General features: G+C 40.2%; 2 protein-coding genes and 2 long non-coding RNA genes across 7 annotated transcripts; 2 read left to right on the forward strand and 2 right to left on the reverse strand.

Annotated features, from left to right (window-relative positions):
• The first annotated feature begins 122 nt into the window (after window positions 1–122).
• Window positions 123–14,651, forward strand: LOC110503773 (POU domain class 2-associating factor 2). The gene is made up of 5 exons (XM_021582288.3): window positions 123–298; window positions 2,172–2,272; window positions 11,343–11,382; window positions 12,437–12,732; window positions 13,308–14,651. The coding sequence occupies exons 1-5, from the start codon at window positions 289–291 to the stop codon at window positions 13,704–13,706; spliced, it is 846 nt and encodes a 281-aa protein (XP_021437963.2). The 5' UTR covers window positions 123–288; the 3' UTR covers window positions 13,707–14,651.
• Window positions 14,500–17,986, reverse strand: LOC149972367 (uncharacterized). The gene is made up of 2 exons (XR_016491327.1): window positions 17,614–17,986; window positions 14,500–16,521 (listed from the first exon to the last, which is right to left on the reverse strand). It is a non-coding gene; the product is annotated as an uncharacterized LOC149972367 (long non-coding RNA).
• pou2af3 (POU class 2 homeobox associating factor 3) lies at window positions 16,273–21,400 on the forward strand. 4 transcript variants are annotated; one of them, XM_036961929.2, is made up of 5 exons: window positions 16,273–16,469; window positions 18,351–18,451; window positions 19,105–19,156; window positions 19,741–19,970; window positions 20,154–21,400. In XM_036961929.2, the coding sequence occupies exons 1-5, from the start codon at window positions 16,463–16,465 to the stop codon at window positions 20,475–20,477; spliced, it is 714 nt and encodes a 237-aa protein (XP_036817824.1). In that variant the 5' UTR covers window positions 16,273–16,462; the 3' UTR covers window positions 20,478–21,400. The 4 variants fall into 4 exon arrangements, with proteins under 4 accessions (XP_036817824.1, XP_090074529.1, XP_036817826.1 ...); XM_090218403.1 differs by lacking the exon at window positions 16,273–16,469 and adding an exon at window positions 17,165–17,331; XM_036961931.2 differs by lacking the exon at window positions 16,273–16,469 and adding an exon at window positions 17,257–18,017.
• LOC149972368 (uncharacterized) lies at window positions 18,808–21,910 on the reverse strand. The gene is made up of 2 exons (XR_016491326.1): window positions 21,711–21,910; window positions 18,808–21,340 (listed from the first exon to the last, which is right to left on the reverse strand). It is a non-coding gene; the product is annotated as an uncharacterized LOC149972368 (long non-coding RNA).
• Window positions 21,911–23,039: the final 1,129 nt, after the last annotated feature.

Raw genomic sequence — 23,039 nt, forward strand, 5'->3', positions numbered from 1 at the left:
AAATAGAATGCCTTCTGATGAGTCTCTTAGACGCTCTCCTCTAATCTAGACTGTAGATGCAAATAGTCGAAAAACGTCCTACCAATCATTTGCATGGAGAAAAAGGTCATTTGAAAAAGTTCATACATTCTCCATCAGTGGAGTGTGCGAAGGATTCCGTGAACGTTTCCAGAGGTGGAAAAGGCTTGTCTTTAGTATGATTTTGAGCATTGGTACAGCTACACTTTCACTGGAATAGAGGATTGACCTTCTCAATCTTTGTAGTACCAGACCTGAAACTGCAGCATCATGGAAACCGGTAAGGCTAAATGCAACCATAACGCTGATTCCTAATCATTTATGAGATACTTCCATGGTATATTGTATTGACAAAACTATCATCATCCATAGAAATGTTATGACATCTTCTTTAAGGGGGTGATAATGACATAATTAAAAATATATATATTTTATTTGTTATTGGTTTATGCTGTCAACTAGCATAACAATCTGGTTTATGCCATTGCCGTTTTTGGAATTGACTAGTATCCTTCAGTATAAAAAAAGTGAATGAATGAAATGTACTGTGAAGCTAACATTGTGCTTTGTAAGGTATTGGATTGGTGTATTGTATTGTATTTTTCATACTAACAAAACTGAAAGTATAGTACTGTAGAGGACTGCATCGGGAAATATGTTAACAGTGTGTCATATGAACATAAATATGATTGTTTATTATTTATATCTAAAGATGGCATTGCTTAGCTGTGACCAGTCCAAAGCATAAAGGACATGATGATGCTGAATAGTATGCAAATATTGTTTTGGTGTTGGATTTCCGGTATCCAAACCCTCTTCTCAATTCATAAATAATTCAGTTGGATATCAAACTGCAACACCTAGAAAATGATATCATTATGATCCCACATCAATTTCTGAATTTCAAAACTGTTTGGCCGTATGATGGCTATAGTAAAATAGAAACGTATCTTAAGACTCCATTCATAAAGCTGGGATCTTTTACATACTGTACCGTTTTTTTTGCATGCGATTTCCTTTTGCATGTTAAATTGCAAATATCGTCTATAGTATGCTCACTAGGAATATGTTCAGGGGGGGATTTGCCTACAAAATCAGGCTGGAGACATATTTGCTGTTGAGATTTCTGATGTATTTACAAATAAATATTGATACTTTTGATACTTCTATCACTAGGCCTATTTAGACTATTTAAAATGTGTGAGTGGCTGTCCAGTGTATAAAAATGCCATCACTGTTAGACAATGACATTTGTACTAAATTGCTTTTTTTAACAGTCAATTTGCATTGACCAAAGCCAAAGACAATTTCCATGCCCTTTACACGTAACCCAAAAGGCAATTCAGCTATGCATAAAACTGTGAAAATTCAAATGAATACATGTTTGTCGGAATGAATGAGGACTGGCACTAAGCAGGAGCAGTATATTATCTGAAAAATACATAACCAGTAATATATTGTACTTGTGTTATATTTATATTTTACTTTGAGTAAGTACAATTTGAAGATACTTACTTCAAGCTAATTAAAAAAATACTTACAATATAAATGAGCCAAAAACAGAGAATACAATAAGTGCATAGCATATTAGAGCATTGGGCCAGTAACCGAAAGGTTGCTGGATTGAATCCACGAGCTGACACCTGTCGTTCTGCCCCTGAGCAAGGCAGTTAACCCATTGTTCCCCGGGTCCCGAAGACGTGGATGTTGATTATGGCAGCCCCCCGCACCTCTCTGAATCAGAGGGGTTGGGTTAATTGCGGAATACACATTTCAGTTGAAGGCATTCAGTTGTACAACTGACTAGGTATCCCCCTTTCCCTTTCCTATGTTTAATTTAGGCCTCCTGAAAATAATAGTTTTTCTAGCCTGTTTTTCATATACTTCAAGGAGGTCCATAGAATTTGTTCTAGCAATGTACTTGAGGCAAAATGTTAAATCTTTGTATCAACATAACTACAATGTTAGGCTATCTTTGTGTTAGGAGTGTACTGTATGGAGGTTGTTTTCAGTGACCTCCACAGAATAATGAGTGTAGAATCATGTATTAACTTGTATTACTTCACACTCAAATAAGGAGTCAATTGTATTTCTGTGCGCACGTGTGTGTGTGTGTGTGTGTGTGTGAAATATTTCTTTCTCTTTTTCTCCAGAGTATTCTAAAAGGGTCTATCAAGGGGTGAGGGTCAAGCACACAGTGAAAGATCTACTGGCAGAGAAACGACAAAATCAAACAAATGGACCAAGATACAGTGTGAGTACTCCAAGTACATCTAACGTGATTCGCTTTTGTATTGTCTTCTTTCTTTCTTTCTTTCTTTCTTTCTTTCTTTCTTTCTTTCTTTCTTTCTTTCTTTCTTTCTTTCTTTCTTTCTTTCTTTCGTTCACTGACATATACCCAGACAGTTGATGTCTGTTGGCGAGACAATAGGGTGTTGTCCTTCAATCTTCAGCCTTATTTACATTTGGGCTTATTTTGTATACTAACGAATCATGCCCATAATGCCTACCTATAAGTCCCTCGGCAGTGTATCTTCATTTCTCCACTCCTCAGCCATGAGTGAAAGCTAAGCCTATGGGTAAATACCAGAACATTGGTTTAAGAGAGAAAAACAAAGCCAAGCAGACCCATGAAAACCCCCACGATGAGCAGGACAACAATAATACGCAATGGCTAATGGTCATGAACTCTAGCAGTCGTGAGGAGGATAGCTAATACAAACCCTTTTTGGTCTGCCAGGTTGGTCTATGCAAAGTCAGATTCTCGCACACCTGCCGACCGATATTGTTCTCCATGCAGGCCGCAGACAAGCTAGCCATTGTTGCCTCAGACACAGCGAAATTGGCCTATGAGACATCTGCCTGAGCAAACAGGAAAAGTTTTTCATCTCCCAAGCTACCTGTCAATGCCCTTTACAGGACTCCATTTGTTTTCTGTTTCCATTACCATTGGCACTCAGTAGACAGTAACTACACTCTTCATGGACAGATCCTGATAAGGGAGAGACAAACTGTGAGGTAGATGCCATGAGTTTCAACATCGTAAGCCTTAAGACATGCTTTCACACTCTGTGACCATCCTTCCATGCCTGGACTGTAATGGCTCTTCAGAAAAATCTTTTTTTTTTTGTAGAAAAAAATGTCACAGGTTTGCCAAAGCCAGGTTGGAAAGGATTACTCATGGGGCAATGTGTCCAAAGCAAACTGCAGCAAAGATCACAACACCAGGAAGTACTGCTCTTATTGCTTAATAATGATGAGTCACTGTTTTCCTAAACAAAACTAGATCGATGTTGCCAATGCCACCACCGAAAACTCTGCTTGAAAGCGAAAATGTAATAGACTTGAGTTCTGTCATTCTTAATTCACAGTATTAAGTTAATACTATTAACTCAGAGTTACAGATATCATCTTGTGGATGGATTGGTAAGACCCCAGTGTTGCCATCAACAGTTTTTGACTTAATGCAAAATTAGATTGGATTTGTATGAATAAAGATAAAATTATACTATATATTTATGTTTTAATCTAGGAGATTCACGGTCTTCTTTTGCACACATGAGACGCGTGTGCCCAGGTTCATGGGTGAACAATACGGACTAAAGACACATTCAGATAACAGGGCCACACCATCTAAAGGTTGCCTCGACTTTCTCTTATGCTCTCTCTCTCTCTCTCATTCGAGTTTGCAGTCTTTTATCCTAGAGAGAAAGGCCATTGATAGACATTGGCAAACTTTAGCCACCAAGTGATTCAAATCAAGTCGCAACATGAACCCATAGAAATCAAAGGGAAATGTCTTTGACAACAGGCATGCTGCCTCAATGACAGGACAAAGACCATCGTACACAATCTCAAGTAATGAACAACTTAAAGTTCCATAAAGAAGAGTATTAAAGAGATATAACCGTAGATACACTGCTCTATTCATTTCTGCATTATTAGACTCTAATATCGTGGCACAAGTAAGATATGTGTTGTATCCTAGACCTAGACCTCAAGGAATGCTGAGAGAAATGGTATTAGCCAGCTCTTCTTTACTCACTTACAGTAGCCTATGCTCTTTGCAAAACGGACTGAGGTTTGGGCATTATTAGAACCAGCCGGCCAACCAGTGTGCCTTCACTGTTGTGTTATTGTGGAGGAAAGAGTACTTTTCAATTGTAAACACTCGGGTATGCACACTTAAAATAATTAATCCGAGTAAATAGTCGTGTAGAACTAAAATATCTGCACACTAGTATGCCCCCAAATTCTTGTTCGTATAAGGACAACATTTTGACGGTAACTGGTTTTCCTTAAGGACAGCTTTTTCACCAAATACAGCAGCATGTAAAAATGTAACTGTCATACAACACATTGCAGCCCAACGTGCTTCACAGATCATCTCTTTATTAAGACCTGTGGCTGGGGATGTTGGTTGGTAGTTGCAGTACCTTTTCAAAGCATTAGCGAAACCTCAATGATTATGATTTTCTTTGGTAGTGCATCAGCAGTTTTCCTCTTGTTTGGTGCCCCCCAACAAAATCTTGCTTAGGGCCCCCAAAATGTTAGAAACGGCCCTGGGTAATAGTTAGCCTCCCCATGCAGGTTTATCGTGTCTCTCCATCAGGTGCTTTGCTGTGAACTGGGAGTACATGAGGCTTTAACAACATGATTTCCATACGCAGCCTTCAGAGAAGCACTGAGGCATTGACCTGGTCCACATGGGGAAGTCTTGGCATGGGCAAATTGCATTCAAATCCAACCCTCAAAATTTGCTTGCCTTCCAGCCAACACAGCCTTAAAATCAACTCTTTCATGTTTGCAATATGCAAACAAAAGAGAGCTTGTCCTCCTTTCTAACCCTCGCTGTGTGTGTGTGTGTGTGTGTGTGTGTGTGTGTGTGTCTCTTTAAAACAAATCCCTGTAAGCATATATCCCTTTTCTAACCCTACAAACATGTATAATATAGATTCTAACAAGCTTGCTATAAATGTCATGCAAAATGTGTCTTCAATAACCGTAGATACCATAAAGACTTGTCCTTTCCACAGTATATCTTTACTTCAGACTCCGCGGCACCCAAGAGGATAATAAAGCCATTCAGAAGTGTATTAAACCCCATAAATCATTCTGACTTCTGCATTATAAGCTCTTCGTAATGCTATCATAAACGTGACACACTGTCTGCTATAAAAGTTAATGAAGTTTTTTTTCTTCAGGCTATGATGAAAATGATCATGACTTTTATTTCACAGAATGTCACTGTATACTTTGTTACTGTCCACGTTATGTGTTCACATCAAACATGAAAAAATGGCCTGCATTCATTTGGGTCACACCTTTTGGGGATAGTCCATCTGTTGCTGCTCTACAGATTATCACACCATCAACAAACTATCTACTGATAAGCACCTGACTATCTGTTGATAAGCAACTGACTATCTGTTGATAAGCAACTGCTTGCTAAGGTTACAGTTAGGGTTAGGTTTAGAATAAGGGCTGGGGTTAGGAGATAGTTAGTTGAAATGTTACTCTACACTCTTGTAAAAAAAATGGTTCTAAAAGGGTTATTTGCAGAGAGATTGGATAAGCCAAGAACAATTTTCTTCTGAAGAACCCTTTTTGGAAGACGAGGGTTCTTTATAAGGGTTCTACCCAGAACGTTTTTCACACTAAGAACTGTTTTGTTAAGAAAGTGTTCTGTGATGACTCTTTGGAAGGGAAGAAGGGTTCTACGTAGAACCCTTCTGAATCTGAATAAGATTTTTTTTTATTGTATTTTTTACATTATTCTTTTTAATAGTGCCTAAGAATTAGTGTTTACCTCAATGTTTAAACTTTAACATCAGGAGTTTGAGTAATCTGACCAGTTTAAAAAGATAGTATATGGGAATATTTGTAAATGTATCTGGTATTCCCTTGATCATTTTACATATACAGTACAGACATAGTTGACATCTTTGCCAAGATAAACATTTTTCAAATAAGTATTTTCTGTGATTTTATTGAGCAGTGAGTAGGAGAATAGTATGGAGTCTGAGTGAACCAGCAGTATATTGTATGGTACACAGCAAATTGGCCACTTGGCCAGTGTTACCTAGTGTTGATTTTTCAGTGTAACTTTTATAGTGTTGATTCAGGAATTTAATTAATTCTGTAAAGTGGTGTAAGTGTGATTGTGTCATTTTTACTCAAAACCACGCCCATCATTATCATATTTCTCAGCACACCCTATTGCAGGTTGATTTTCAGAATTGTTTGTTTCAAAATCTGTGTTTTTGCATTGATTGGTTGATTAATTTTATGCTACACAATTATAAATAACATACATTTTTCTAAACTAATCCAATCTGTTAGTAGTCTCATTACTGAGATGGTTGTTTTAGTTTAGATGATTTAGGTAGTCTCCTTTATCAACCTTCTCTACCCTGGCAGTCATTCTGAATGCAGTTTGCGGGTGATTAAAAATCCCTGTTGTTGGATATCCTCACTCTGGCTAGATTCCAATAGGAATCACACATAATTTTACAAGCCAGCATAATGTGACTTGAAGGCCTGATGTGGTCTGCAAACCAGGAGTTTCAACCACTGTGTTAGGGTATAACTAACTTATGATATATTGAATGTATTGTCATAAAAAAAAATAGTAAATAATGCTGGTAGAACCATTCATGGAGGGTTCTAGGAAGGAACCCTTCAGCGATATAAGGGTTTTTGGTAGAACTGTTCACAGAGTGTTCTAGAATGAACCCTTGAAAGATAAAAGGATTCTTGATAGAACCCTTCATAGAGAGTTCAAGGTAGAACCTATAGAGAATAAAAAGGTTATTGGCAGAACCCTTTATGGAGGGTTCTAGGAAGAACCCTTCATAGAGGCTTCTATGTATACTGAACAAAAATAATGATCCATCCACCTGACAGGTGTGGCCAATCCACCAGATGTGCACCTGTGTAATGAAGCAAAAATATAAGTGCAACATGCAACAATTTAAAATACTTGACTGAGTTACAGTTAATATAATGAAATCGGTCAATTTAAATAAATGCATTAGGCCCTAATCTATGGATTTCACATGAGTGGGAATACAGATATGCATCTGGATAAAAAAAATGTACAGTGTCTGATGTGACCACCATTTGCCTCATGCAGCATCACACATCTCCTTCACATAGAGTTGAGCAGGCTGTTGACTGTGACCTGTGGAATGTTGTCCCACTCCTCTTCAATGACTGCGTGAAGTTGCTGGATATATGCTGGATACATGCGGGAACATGCTGTCATACACATTGATCCAGAGCATTCCAAACATGCTCAATGGGTGAAATGTCTGGTGAGTATGCGGGACATGGAAGAACTGGGACATTTTCAGCTTCCAAGAATTGTCTACAGATCCTTGCGACCTGGGGCCGTGCATTATCATGCTGAAACATGAGGTGATGGCGGCGGATGAATGGAACAACAATGGGCCTCAGGATCTTGTCATGGTATCTCTGTGCATTCAAATAGCCATCAATAAAATGCAATTGGGTTTGTTGTCCATTGCTTATGCCTGCCCATACCATACCACACCGTGTCATTTTTACTCAAAACCACGCCCATCATTATCATATTTCTCAGCACACCCTATTGCAGGTTGATTTTCAGAATTGTTTGTTTCAAAATCTGTGTTTTTGCATTGATTGGTTGATTAATTTTATGCTACACAATTATAAATAACATACATTTTTCTAAACTAATCCAATCTGTTAGTAGTCTCATTACTGAGATGGTTGTTTTAGTTTAGATGATTTAGGTAGTCTCCTTTATCAACCTTCTCTACCCTGGCAGTCATTCTGAATGCAGTTTGCGGGTGATTAAAAATCCCTGTTGTTGGATATCCTCACTCTGGCTAGATTCCAATAGGAATCACACATCATTTTACAAGCCAGCATAATGTGACTTGAAGGCCTGATGTGGTCTGCAAACCAGGAGTTTCAACCACTGTGTTAGGGTATAACTAACTTATGATATATTGAATGTATTGTCATAAAAAAAAATAGTAAATAATGCTGGTAGAACCATTCATGGAGGGTTCTAGGAAGGAACCCTTCAGCGATATAAGGGTTTTTGGTAGAACTGTTCACAGAGTGTTCTAGAATGAACCCTTGAAAGATAAAAGGATTCTTGATAGAACCCTTCATAGAGAGTTCAAGGTAGAACCTATAGAGAATAAAAAGGTTATTGGCAGAACCCTTTATGGAGGGTTCTAGGAAGAACCCTTCATAGAGGCTTCTATGTATACTGAACAAAAATAATGATCCATCCACCTGACAGGTGTGGCCAATCCACCAGATGTGCACCTGTGTAATGAAGCAAAAATATAAGTGCAACATGCAACAATTTAAAATACTTGACTGAGTTACAGTTAATATAATGAAATCGGTCAATTTAAATAAATGCATTAGGCCCTAATCTATGGATTTCACATGAGTGGGAATACAGATATGCATCTGGATAAAAAAAATGTACAGTGTCTGATGTGACCACCATTTGCCTCATGCAGCATCACACATCTCCTTCACATAGAGTTGAGCAGGCTGTTGACTGTGACCTGTGGAATGTTGTCCCACTCCTCTTCAATGACTGCGTGAAGTTGCTGGATATATGCTGGATACATGCGGGAACATGCTGTCATACACATTGATCCAGAGCATTCCAAACATGCTCAATGGGTGAAATGTCTGGTGAGTATGCGGGACATGGAAGAACTGGGACATTTTCAGCTTCCAAGAATTGTCTACAGATCCTTGCGACCTGGGGCCGTGCATTATCATGCTGAAACATGAGGTGATGGCGGCGGATGAATGGAACAACAATGGGCCTCAGGATCTTGTCATGGTATCTCTGTGCATTCAAATAGCCATCAATAAAATGCAATTGGGTTTGTTGTCCATTGCTTATGCCTGCCCATACCATAACCCCACCACCCCCATAGGTCACTCTGTTCACAACGTTGACATCAGCAAACAGCTCGCCCACACAACGCCATACACGTGGTCTGCGGTTGTGAGGCCATTTGGACGTACTGTCAAATTCTCTAAAACGATGTTGGAGGAGGCTTATGGTAGAGAAATAATATAACATTTTCTGGCAACAGCTCTGGTGGACATTCCTGTAGTCAGGATACCAATTGCACACTCTCTCAAAACTTGTGTAATCTGTGGCATTGGGTTGTGTGACAAAACTGCACATTTTAGAGTGGCCTTTTATTGTCCCCAGTACAAGGTGCACCTGTGTAATGATCATGCTGTTTAATCAGCTTGTTGATATGGCACACCTGTCAGGTGGATGGATTATCTTGTCAAAGAAAAATCCTCCCTAGCAGGGATTTGTGCACAACATTTGAGAGAAATAAGCTTTTTGTGTTTATAGAAGAATTCTGGGATATTTTATTTAAACTCATGAAACATTGAACCCTGGAACAATTTACATGTTGCATTTATTTTATTGTTCAGGGTAGAACCCTCTGCAAAGGGTTCTACCTGTTCTACCTAGCACCAAAAAGGGTTCACCTATGGGGACAAACCGAAGAACCCTATATGATTCTACTTTTTCCAAGAGTGTAGATAGTCTGGAGAGCATCTACAGATGGACTATCCAAATAAAATGTTACCATCACTTGGATATAGAGTGCATTCGGTAAATTTTCAGACCTCTTGGCTTTTCCCACATTTTATTACATTACAGCCTTGTTCTAAAATTGATTAATGTTTTTCCACATCAATCTACACACAATACCCCATAATGACTAAGTGAAAACAGTTATTTTTGTAAGTTTTGCACATTTATTAAAAAAGAAGAAGCTGAAATACCTTTTTTAAGTATTCAGACCCTTTGCTATGAGACTCGAAATTGAGCTCAGGTGCAGATCTGGGGAAGGGTACCATTGAAGGTCCCCAAGTATACAGTGGCCTCCATCATTCTTAAATGGAAGAAGTTTGGATCCACCAAGACTCTTCCTAGAGCTGGCCACCCGCCAAACTGAGCAATCAGGGGAGAAGGGCCTTGGTCAGGGAGGTGACCAAGAACACAATGATTACTCTGACAGAGCTCCAGAGGTCCTCTTTGGAGATGGGAGAACCTTCCAGAAGGACAACCATCTCTGCAGCACTCCACCAATCAGGCTTTTGTGGTAGAGTGGCCAGACGGAAGCCACTCCTCAGTAAAAGGCACATGACAGCCCGCTTGGAGTTTGCCAAAAGGCACCTAAAGGACTCTCAGACCATGAGAAGTAAGATTCTCTGGTCTGATGAAACCATGATTGATCTCTTTGGCCTGAAGGCCAAGAGTCACGTCTGGAGGAAACCTGGCACCATCCCTACGGTGAAGCATGGTGGTGGCAGAATCATAGTGTGGGGATGTTTTTTTTTACCCCTTTTTCGATCTTGTCTCATCGCTGCAACTCCCCAATGGGCTCGGGAGGAGATGGTCGAGTCATGCGTCCTCCAAAACATTACCCACCTAACCGCACTTCTTAACACCTGCCCGCTTAACCAGCCGCACCAACGTGTCAGAGGAAACACTGTTCAACAAGGAGTTGCTAGAGCACGATGAGACAAGTAAAGCCCTCCGGCCAAACCCTCCCCTAAGCCGGATGACACTGGGCCAATTGTGCACCGCACTATGGGACTCCCGATCACAACCGGTTGTGATACAGCCCGGGATCAAACCTAGGTCTGTCGTGATGCCTCTAGCACTGAGATGCAGTGCCTTAGACCACTGCGCCACTTGGGAGGCCCTTGTGGGGATGTTCTTCGGCGGCAGGGACTGGGAGATCAGTCAGGATTGAAGGAAAGATGAACGGAGCAAAGTACAGGGAGATCCTTCATGAAAACCTGCTTCAGAGCACTCAGGATACCAGACTGGGGTGAAGATTCACCTACCAATAGAACAACAACCCTAAGCACACAACCAAGACAACACAGCAGTGGCTTCGGGAGAAGTACTAAGTAAAGGGTCTGAATGCTATATTTTTTATTTGCTTTGTCATTATGGAGTATTGTGTGTAGGTTGATGAGAAAAAAAACTACAATTTAATCCATTTTAGAATAAGGCTGTAACGTAACAAAATGTTGAAAAAGTCAAGGGGTCTGAATACATTCCAAACGCACTGTAAGTTGCAATTCTTGAAGCTTTGTTTTAATTTTCTTTATATCATAGCAACATGTCTTAATAGACCACACACTGACATACGTTTCGGGCTTGTGCCTTCCTCAGCGTGTGTGTGGTGGCATGATATGTGTTACCAGAATCAGACCTGTTCTCATAATGCCATGTTTGTCTGTTCTTTCATTTGTAGGGAGGAACATCCAGCCAATCATCATTTGTTCAAATGCCAGGTGAGAGAAATCTCTGTGAAAATGATGTAATTATTGATGAGTCCCACTGACCTATCAACTCTCCTAATAATGTTTGAGGTAAGGGAGGTACAGTATTATAGAAAACAGCTTTTAAATGTCACATTTACAAGCAAAGTTCTGAAAAAGTAGAATAAAACCCATTTACTGGTGAAGACTTGTGAAGGCTTGTTTTGATGTTAACAGTAACCACCAGAGCTTTGAATGTGTACTCCGATTATATTGTATGCTTTGTTCTGATAGCTACCCGCTGCCTAGATGGGGCGACAGGTCTCCTAGATGGGGCAGCAGGTCTCCTAAATGGGACGACAGGTCGCCTAGATGGGGCAGCAGGTCTCCTAAATGGGACGACAGGTTGCCTAGATGGGGCAGCAGGTCTCCTAGATGGGACGACAGGTTGCCTAGATGGGGCAGCAGGTCTCCTAAATGGGACGACAGGTCGCCTAGATGGGGCAGCAGGTCTCCTAAATGGGGCGGCAGGTCGCCTAGATGGGGCAGCAGGTTGCCTAGATGGGGCGACAGGTCGCCTAGATGGGACGGCAGGTCGCCTAGATGGGGCGACAGGTTGCCTAGATGCGGCGGCAGGTAGCTTAGCAGTTAGAGCATTGGGTCAGTAACCGAAAGCTTGCTTGTTTGAGTCCATGAGCCAGCAAGGTGAAAATATCTGCCGTTCTGTCCTTGAGCAAGGGAGTTAAACTCCACCCCTGGGGCCGATGACATCGATTAAGGCAGCCCCCAGCACCTCTCTGATTCAGAGGGGTTGGGTTAAATGTGGAAAATAAATTTCCATTGAATCCATTCAGTTGTGCAATTGACTAAGTATCCCCCTTCCCTACATGCAGGCTATAAGTAAAGTGTTGCCATTTAGCAGACACTTTTATCCAAATTGACTTACAGTAGTGTGTGCATACATTTTGGGTGGCCCCAGCCAGAATCGCACCCCACAATCCTGACGTTGCAAGCACCATGCTCTACCAACCGAGCCACATAGGACAACTTGTTACTAATGTTTTCTCCCTGGTTCTCTTTACAACAGGGTCTCACATGATCCCCAGCTACTACGGCATGAGGCGACCTTTCATCTCCGACTCGGACTTCTCTCCCAAGCAGTTCTCGGGCGAGGTCTACTCCTCATCCCTGGGTGGCAAGCCTCTAGGTTGTGACCCATCGGCCATGTCTGGCTACCCGTCCGTCATAGACAGCTACTACCCGGAAACGTTCGGAGACTACCGTAGTGCAGCCTTCACCACCGGAGGGAGCTCCATCTTCCCCAGCTCAGCCCTGTCCACTCTGCTACCACCTTTCTCTGGAGAGTCCCCCCACTTTCTCCTGGTAAGTCAATCTGTCAGTGTTCAGTACTAGTGATTGAATGGAACTGTTGAGCTATGGCTTTACATTATGGGCCAGTTTCTCAAACATGGTTTAAAGTTTAGTCCTGGACTAAGAATTGTTCAAGGCTAGGCTAAATCCGGGAAACGCACCCTATATGTTATTGTTTTTTATGTGATGTGAGATGGCGCAAAGCATGTAAATAGGGATGGGGGCTGGAGCGGATAGGGTACATCCAAATGAGCACACATTTCACACAAGCACGATGGAAAAAATAAATCTAATTCCACAGGTGAGAAGTGTGTCCCTATGTTACTGATTTAGGATCAAACCCAGATCTGTGCGCTACAAGGCTTTGTTAGCCACAAGGCTTTATTAGCCCACTGAGATAAAGCCTAGACATTAGCTCAGTGGGCCAACATGTCTTCAGGTCTCCAGCAAGGTTAATCATCACACGAGCATGGTTCCTAACCATCTGTTACACATACATCTTAGGGCATTCTGCAATCGGCAAAACCAACAAATAAGAGTAATTTCTCCACCATCTCTATTCTTTTCTCTGGCTGTTGCTCCTACAGAGGGATTCGTGGGAGCAGCCAGTGGCAGACCCAGTGACCCAGGGAGAGGGTTTGTGTGCAGACGGCCTGACCTCTGTTCCAGTCTCCCTGCCAAGCCCCGACCCTCCCGGGAGCCCGTCACAGTACCGCTGCTCCACTCGTAGCTCCTCCATGGCCTCGGCACAGCCCTATGCCCTTCACCCTCTGGAAGAAGTACACTACCACACCTCTTACCCTGCTGCCTCCACTTTCACATGTCCTTCCTATATGACTGTCTCCAACGACCTAGCCTCCAAGATGGCCCCTCTAGCTAATGAGGACTCTGACAGTACCCTCGCCACACATAGTGACACGCACTCGTGGGTGAAAGAAGATGGTGGAAGCTCTTGGTCGCCATATGAGATTCGGAGGTCTTATTAAATCCCTTTGGAAACATCCTGTCCTTCACAGAAAACCAAAACAATGCAGATGCAAGTGACTCAGCTCCTTGTGGTCCAAATATTGACTTTGTAGACTTTGCTAATCTTTTTTATAGAAGTACAAAGTGGAACTTTTACTTATTTGACCCTCCTAAGTCCCCTGGTGACATTATGGTATGTAAGAACTAACTCACTGGGCACACAATGGTTGAATCCATGTTGTTTACACGGCATTTCAATTAAATTATGTTGAACCAACTTAAAATAGACATTGAATTGACCTCTGTGCCCAGTGGGAACCCTTTGCATGGGCACGTGACAATGGACCAGTTAGGATTCTGTGCCTGTGTTCAAATGTTTGAAATAGATGTGTTTTTATATAGTCATTATATTAGGAAACATCATTTAAATTGATATACTGCCATTGCGACAATTGCAATTCGCATTTATTTTTTGCTGAAGGTCGTTTTACTTTAACCTTCTTTACTTTATCGCATCTTGTTGTCAGCTTTAATAACCAAATCAGAGTTTATCCAACTGTATCTACTTCATGTGAGCCTTTACTCTGTGAAGCTTTGGTAATGAATGTGTACGTTTTTTCTCTTCTGTTTTTTATATTTTAGGAGCTTGTTGCAATGCATTCATTACTAGTAATAGGCAGCAGTGACAATTCAAAGAAAAGTCTTGAGTATAACGAAAGACAATCAGAGATGACCATCTACAGGATTCTTCAAGAAGTGAGTGGGAATCTATACCTGAATATTTTACATTCAGAGACAATGCAAGGAACGGAATTGGTCAGTAGATGCAAGTGATTTATCATACTCACAGTTCCTGTGTTTTGCTTTACATTTCAAGAAATAAACAACATAGATAATGTTTTGGGCAGTAGAATGTGTATTATTGTTCCAATATAATAAAAGAGACTGCAATAAATGCATGAAAATGGAACATGTTTTTTTGCTAAAATTACACATGAAAAAAAAAACGATTTTGTCTCTACATTCAATTAAGACGGAGAGCCCACTTACGTATATCCTACTCTAGATGGCGCAGTTGTTTCATGTTACCTCTTCCTCTCACCGTACCAGCGGAATGTGTGGGGAGGAAATTGCAACCCCAGAAATAAAACATTAAAACATTGTAACGTTAGATATTATATCAGAACACTAGCATAATATTCTTGCCAGTTACGATAATGGGCCTAGGTCCTACTTTATGGAAGGTGAAAAGTTGGTCAAGACACCAACTCAACCTACCCAGTGGAGATGATGGGCTTTAAACCTACATGATAGGATCATTGCATAGGCCCCTACCAGTATAAATCAGGAAAGGCAATAGATTGTATTGGGCATATAGTGTGTGTATTTTCTCAATTATATGAATGATGATAATGATATATGATACCCCAAAACGGAAAGCTAAGCTATTTTAATTCAAACTAGGTATATGTTTGTGTTTATTGTTTGCTATGTTTGTAAATTGCTATTCAAATGTAGGCTAACAATGGCAATGGAAGAACACTTCTAGGAAACGGTTTTCTCTAAGGCAATGTGCTCATGTTTTCTTAAAATATTTGAGTGAAAATTGCCTTCTGATAACATGTCGTTTGTTCATATCATATGTATTAAGTTGTAAATTCCTATACATAAAAACAGACATGGACAGTAACCCTATTCCAATAAGTCTACAAATTGAAAATACTTTGCCGACATCTAAGTAGGCCCAGGATACACAAGTAGAGCAATCAAGGAGTCTCCTCATTGAATTCAAATTGTATCAGACATATGTAAACAGAGTTTTTGCATTGAAACTCATTTGTAAAAAGCTTTCTGGATTCGAATGATGCTAGGCTACTTTATAGATCGTCTATAGACTCTTTATATTTTATAGGCTATAAAGTAGCCTAGCCCTGGGATGTCAAATCAGGTTTCACATGTGAATGACTGAAACATTCAGTCTTTATGGTTTTATGAATAATGAATATAATGAATGTAACTAAACTAAATAATGCTAAAACCACTGTAATATAATTGGTAACACATGGGTGATGTGAGCTCCGGGGATGGGGAGCATGCACTTGCTGAAGGAGCAATGGAGTCAGTGATGGCAGAAATGGCTGCTACTATATGCCACGCCCACAGCCGAGACATTTAATATTTTGTTGTTTAAAATAAGACTAAAAATGTATGGTCATAACGTGTTGATGTGCTTATGCATCCTGAAATACATATGATCTGCGATGTGTAATGGTTGGTGATGTTTAGATAGAGCATCTTACCGTTACTTTCCTGTAGGGCCTCATTATGAAGGGGGACTGATGGCCAGATTGGCAAAAGATGGATAAAATGTTTAAAATATCAACTTCTTTTCGTTTTGAGTATAAAATAGTGCTGTATTCTATTAAATGGAATGTTATTTTAAGTGCATATGTATTGATTTATACTGAAAAATATGTATTTTTGTGTAGCCTTTGAATATTCAAATTGAAAGTAACGCGCAATCAAATCATTGTCAAATCATTGAGTTCTAGGGGTTTTAAAAAGTAGGCATGGAGAGAAAATTTCACAAACTAATACATCCCTAGCTATATTAGGATATTATTGTATGCTCTGAGACAGTTTTAAGACTTGTGTGTTGAGAATTTGTGTGATTTTTATGAATATTTCATTATAGCCCATATAACTGAGCCAGAAAAGGACATTGTGGAATCTCATAACTGCTTTTCTTCCAGGACACTTTCTTACATTTTACAACATGTCTGGTAAGTTCATCATTCCTTTTTCTTCTGATCATGGTTCTCTTTTACGTTCTTCCTGAAAGAAAGAAAGAAAAATATAAATGTTAGAACAAAACGATTGGAAATAATTGACATTGCACAACATGCTGTTTTAGTTTCTCAGGGAAATGCGAGGTTCTGATGAAAACCTTAGAGATAAAGAATGCAATTCGTGTTTTAACTAAAGAGTAATGGAAACTATCCTTCAACAATGAGCTAATGCCATGCCTATTACCTGCATGATGTATGCTATTTTCGATTACAATATTTTTCAATTGAATCGAACAACGTTTTAAAATAGGGTTTTGCTTATTTCTTAAACATCACTACTTTGGGCCACTTTGCCCAGGTTAGGGCGTGAGGATAACTTAACTCAAACGCGATTTTATTTGCATTATTTTTGTCGATTAAACTGTAATTGTAGTCATTGTAATTACACTGCAATATGTAAACTTACAAATGGTCATTTTAAGCAGTAATCAGTGGGATGTGTATTTTGGGCAGCTTTACTATTTGCCACATTTAAGACAAATCATGATCTGACATTTCAGTATATGAATATTTAAAAGGATGGGTTTGACAGCCAAGCACACCTCTTTAGATTCTGCCGAGGCAGCTGCTATTATATAATCGCCTTTACCGCCAACTTTGCAGTCTCTGACTGCCTTAATGAGTTCTACCATTGTGTGGCGTCGTTTCTGTAATGACTTTAGTCATTGGAGTAGAACGTTAAAGCCCCTTATATTTAGAAGTAAAGCCATGACATACAATTGAAGGCGTACATATATGAGTACCGTTCATTTTAGCATAAAAATCCCAAAGTTATGCTACTGCACTAACACGTGTGGTATGTTAAGAGTGGGTATTGGCAACGGCTCTAACCTATCAGCCTAGTACAGTCTAAATTAGTCTGCAATTTAATTTAAAATGCAGTCCTGCTTCGATGGATGCGTTTTACATAAAACGGAATTGTTTCACTGCGTAATTGTCAGGCTTGGAGCTTCAATAGGCAAACGGGAATAATTATACAATCAAAAAACGTTTATTTATTATAGGTTAAAGCTCATATTGTTATCCAATAGCCGACCAACAATATGTAGGCTAAGTACGGTGCGTAAAAGTAACTTACTTTTATAATCGGACGTATTTCTCAAGCGAAATCTTCAATTTTCACCTCATTTTTGCGGGATTTGTGGAGTCCTTTGGTTTCTCTTACGAGGCCGCTGTTTGCCAACTTTACCTGTAGCCTAACTTTACTTGCCTACTTTCACGGAATATGCTACTATCAGCCCCTTTCATGGAACGCAACGCTTAATCTGTGTTTTAGGCCTATGTATAGAATTAAAATAAATATATTATCTAAATAAAATCGAGAAGTTACGCTCACAGAATCATTTTAGCACAGGTTTTTCCGTTGTGCTTGAAGTGAGTGTGAAGGCAAGACCACTGTATTGACAGTGAAATTCGAAACCCGGTCTCTGCGGTGCGAGGTTCTCGCAGAGGTAGACTACAGGGAAGAGACTATAGACCTAGGTAGGACAATAATAGGACATTTCTGGCTTTCGCACGGGCGAGTTTGATACAATAACTTGGGCAACATTTGAGGGATGCATAAGGACAGTCGTTTGTTCATATTATTCACAAATAAGTCTAGGTGATATACAAACCATATTTTGTATCCGTGTGTTTTTAATAATTTTAATATTTGTAATGATTTTCCAATGTTTTAATGATTAAGTAGGCCGAATAAATTGTTGCGTGAAAGTATATAGCAGGCAGTGAAAGTGCTCGAGAGAGGCAGGGTTGGGAGCATTCCGTTTTTTTGTTAACAGTAAACACCGATACAATGTTTTTCTCTTCTGACAGATAAGCCAAAGGTGTACCAGGGCGTGCGGGTGAAGACAACTGTTAAAGAGTTGCTGCAAAAGCAGAGAGCTCTCCAGACAGCAATTAAAACAGTTAGAATGGTAATTATCACCTCACTCTCTCTCGTCTCGCTCTGACTGGCACGCAAGGACTTACATACGCACGCATCGGGGGGCACACACACAAGGACACACACACACACACACAGTCTCAGCATAGCTGGAGGTGTTGCTCACTCCACGAAATTCCCATTGCAGTAACTTCCTCCTTACCAACCTTACCCCAAACACAAAGTTCCATGCCTCATTAATGATTCACCACCAGGTCTACTCTCCAGTAGCCTATTAGTTGATAATCGTTTAGCAGTAACAGTGGGACTTGTTTTCCTGTAGGAACTGTACCAGCTGTTTTATGTGATATTTTACAGTAAATTCAGATGCATAAATCAGAAAAGATGTCCTTATGATGTCTTTATGGCAACTGGCAACAATTGGCTCAAACACACACACACTCAATCAACCCTCCGAAATGAAGAGGAAGAATAAACTAATCGGCAAATGCCATTATTATGCTATACAGTGCTATACAGTGCTATACAGTGCTACACAGTGCTACACAGTGCTATACAGTGCTATACAGTACTGGGATGAAAAATTATGAAAAATAACCAGCCCAAAAATCGAACTGTTGTAAATCAATGGGGACTTGTGTTTTCTCTCTGTATCCTTCCTTTTCTCTTTTCCTAAATGAATAGAAATCCCAGAGCTTGGCGAGTCAGGATGTTTGCGTCTCCTCCTCCTTGCCAGGTACGTTCCACTATGTCCATATATTAGTCAGTATTTATACACAGCATTCCATTGTCTTGATCGCACAATGATTGTATGGTAAAGCATCACCATGTAAAGTCCAGAATCAATGTTCTATAGTAAAAAAGTAATGCTCTTGACTGTATCCAAACCTGCTAACGAAAATACATGTAGCCTACAGTAAAGTACAGTAACATCCTTTTGAATTGTCCAGTGGGGGCGTTGCAGTAAACCATAATCAAATAAACAAGCTTCGATCAAAAAGGCAGAAGGCAATGCATTATGCATCATACATGCAAATAGATAAATAGCTGTCAAATCCACCACATAAGCCTATTATAAAATAAAATCTGAATTGCACATCAGATTCGGTCAGGTAAATCTCTAGATTGACACTTACATTGAGAATCAACGACCACAGCAGAATAGTTCGAAACATATACTGGGACCTTTTTATAAACTTGCATTCAAATGTGTTTTTTAGCTGTTGGCTGGTGGTGCCGTGACATCACTTCTGGAGTCTTCACTTTTTTCAATGGCCACTGCATGTGTTTCTGACTGATCCTTCTCGTTTATTCCTATAGGCCATTATTTTGATTATTTCCCTCAAGAGATGAATTCCAACGGCAGCTTTCAGCCGCGGGCCTTTCCAGACAGCAACGTTCAGATGGAAAGCTTCGATAATCAACAATTGATAAGCATGATGATGCCCAACGAGACCTACAGCAGTGGTATTATGCATCCCGCTACTTCAACAAAACTTTGGCCCCAGGAAAATCACTCCCTGAATATGGACTATTGCGTCAATGGCATGGTATGCTTTATTCAAATTCGCTTGCGCAATCACCTGTCTTTGCAATTACCAGCCGTCAGCTGAAATATTTGACAAAGCTCAGGCTGTTTGTTCGTCTGTCCAGAGAGTTGGCTCGGAATAGAACATGGTTTGGTTATACTGTACAACAATATTAATGCACATCTCCTCTGGATTGTTTTTCAGGCTCCCAGCTCACCATCAGGTTCTCTAAATATGTCAAGTCCGGTCGATTACAATAGTTATTCGCCACAGGAGTCTTACTCTTCGTCGTGTTACAACTCTCCGAACAGGATGGACTCGAGTTATGGATTTGTTCCAGAGCACTACCACTACCAGCACTGTAACCTCCAGCACTGCTACTGCCTGTCCCATTGGTCGGGTACACAGGAGAGCATCTCCACTCCAGAATACGCTATTTATGGCACAACAGACTGTGTACACGCCTCGCCTGTGGATGCCAGCTATTTCAGGCGGGAATTGTCAAGTTCAGAGATGTGTTACCTTTAAAGATACTCTCGGTCTTTGTTTTCTGTGTAAATACAGTAGAATGTACAGTGAAAACAATGTCTGTAACTCGATGTCAAACGGTTGCACGTGTGGCACTTGTTTTAAGATGTAGGCCTGCTTTGCATTTCGGAGTGTTTGCTGTCAAAGTTTCCTCGGAGTTTCTGTTTTTGTTATGATTGGAAGAATGCTTTTAGAATTCATGAGTTTGGCTAAATGTTGCAAATGTATGGGCTTACAGCTATCTAGTTAGTTACTGACTGTGATTTAGATATATAAAAACACATCTTTTTTTACAAGAAAGTATATATTTTTTTATGAATGCATTCATTTAGTAAAATAATTGAAAGGCCTACCCAAAGGAAATTAGCAGCATCATCCCAATCAACTCAATGTTTAGTTTCCCTGTTCAGATGCACACAGAAACTTAGTTAGAAACATTAACTTAAATGTTGTTTTTCAAGTCATTGAATCATATTTACGGCTAAAACCAGCCCCTTGTTGGACCCAAATAAAAACCACTACACCTGCCACCACATTAACTAGATTGAAAGATAAATGACAATAGACAAGCGATAATGATAGATAATTAATATCTATAGTGCTTGTCGTTACAAAAAATAATCGGAAAGACCCTATAACAACTGAAGACAAACACAACAATAAGGTTAATATTGACCGTTCTTGATGTGGAAAATGGTCTCCCATGGAGGCACACGCAAGTCAACGTCACATCAGGTCACATCCAGCTCAAGAGACGCCTGTCTCCACTCTAGCCTCCGAGCGCACCCTCCTCTGCATCAGGATCTCTATCTTCTCCGAGGCCGAGATAAAGCAAGGTTGAGCAGGGCTAGAAGTAGGCCTGCCTGTCCAAAACATTACATATGACCAAAAAGATGAATAAATAAAGGAAATAACTACTTGAATGAGGACTTAATGTTTTTATTACACACAACAGATCAAAGGGGGCATAATACATGCGGACGAGTTTTGCGTAATATAAAGCATCATCCAGTGGCTGCCAATTGCATGCGCAAATCAGAAATATGACCTTAGGGTCAGAATTTATTCATGTACATTTCCCCCCAGAAGTTTACTATCACTCTCCTGTCTTACATTCTAAATGTTCGGTTAGATCAGCAGCAGCAGCCATTGTTACTATAGCGTAGGCCCGCATCCAAAATCAAAACCTTGTCTTGTATGCAGTCTGCAGGCATAATGCAGCACAACCAGTACCTGCTGTGGTCCTTGACCTCTTATGACGTCCAACTCATGAACCAACCAGTGTTCTGAGATAGTGATCTTGTGAAGGGTTCGGTAAGATGTTTCTTTTTGGATTTCTAAATCCTCAGTAGAGCACCTTTTTTTCTTTTTATACAAGCTGAGCTGAAGCATGTCTGGGTGTGCTCTCATTCATTAGAATGGAGTTAATAATGAGGGTAACGCTAGTGTTTTGTCGTGTCATCAGGAGATCCTCAGAAGAACCTATGAGATACTAGACTGAAGGTGGAGAAGGGGAGGAGGAGAGATGCAATTGCAAACACTGAAAACAAGGAGAGTAAAATATTTGAAAGAGGGGTCTTCAAGTATGGTCCTTTCTCCTGACCTTGAGTTGATGGTGAACTTCATATGAAATTAAATAAATCTATAGGGCCTATGAGCCCCAGTTACAGTAAATGCTGGGCCCTAATGTAATAACTGCTGTCCTCTGCAGACCTGGGTTCAAATAGCATTTGTTTATTTTTTTAAGCTACGTTAGCTGTGCTTGATTGAGCTTGCCTGGCACAACTGAAACAATGGAATTGTCCCAAAAGTATAAACTCACCCATCTCACACTCCAGGCAGGCTCAATCAAATACTCAAAGTACAGTATATGAAAGGAAATACATATGAACCCTGGTAAAACTCTTACTGGCAGCTCATAGGTTCCTGGGTTTCTATACCAGACAATTGGAAAAGTTTGCTGTGGTGCTCAATGGCCTAAATGAGCTGTCTTGTAACTTAACTGACAAATGTGACAAGGTGGTTTGGTACTGTCTTGAGTTCTGGTATTGGTGGGAGTGGAGGGGAGGCGGGATTTTAGGTACAAGCAGAGAAGGTTAATTGTATGAAAAGGTAGTTCCCCAAGAACACTGTGTAGCTTTTCATAAACAAAGCAGGCATCGTCCCTAATATAGAACAGCAACCTCATCGCCCATCACGTTCAGCTCATCTAACTGTCTCAAGCCCATAAACCCTTTCTTTATAAGGTCCATGAATGCTTCACAAATAATTCATAAGCCACTGAAAGTGGCCCCACTAACATAAAATGGATAGTTCAGCAAAATGACACATTTACATATTGAAATCTCTACCTTAATCATACTTAGAAATGAATCTGTCTGGTCTCAGTCTTTTCTATTTAGATAGGTCTCTATGGGCTGGAGGAACTCCATGCATTAGAACGATATTGGGGATACTGGTCCCTTTGGGATAAGGAACCACCCTCCATTTAATATGATCCGTTTTTTAATTTACATTTTATTTTTGATTATATTTCCTCCTTGCCTCCTTCTTACAGCTCCC

The sequence above is a fragment of the Oncorhynchus mykiss genome, chromosome 24 (genome assembly GCF_057628025.1).
Source record: "Oncorhynchus mykiss isolate SJ-2025 chromosome 24, ASM5762802v1, whole genome shotgun sequence".
NCBI lineage: Eukaryota > Metazoa > Chordata > Actinopteri > Salmoniformes > Salmonidae > Oncorhynchus > Oncorhynchus mykiss.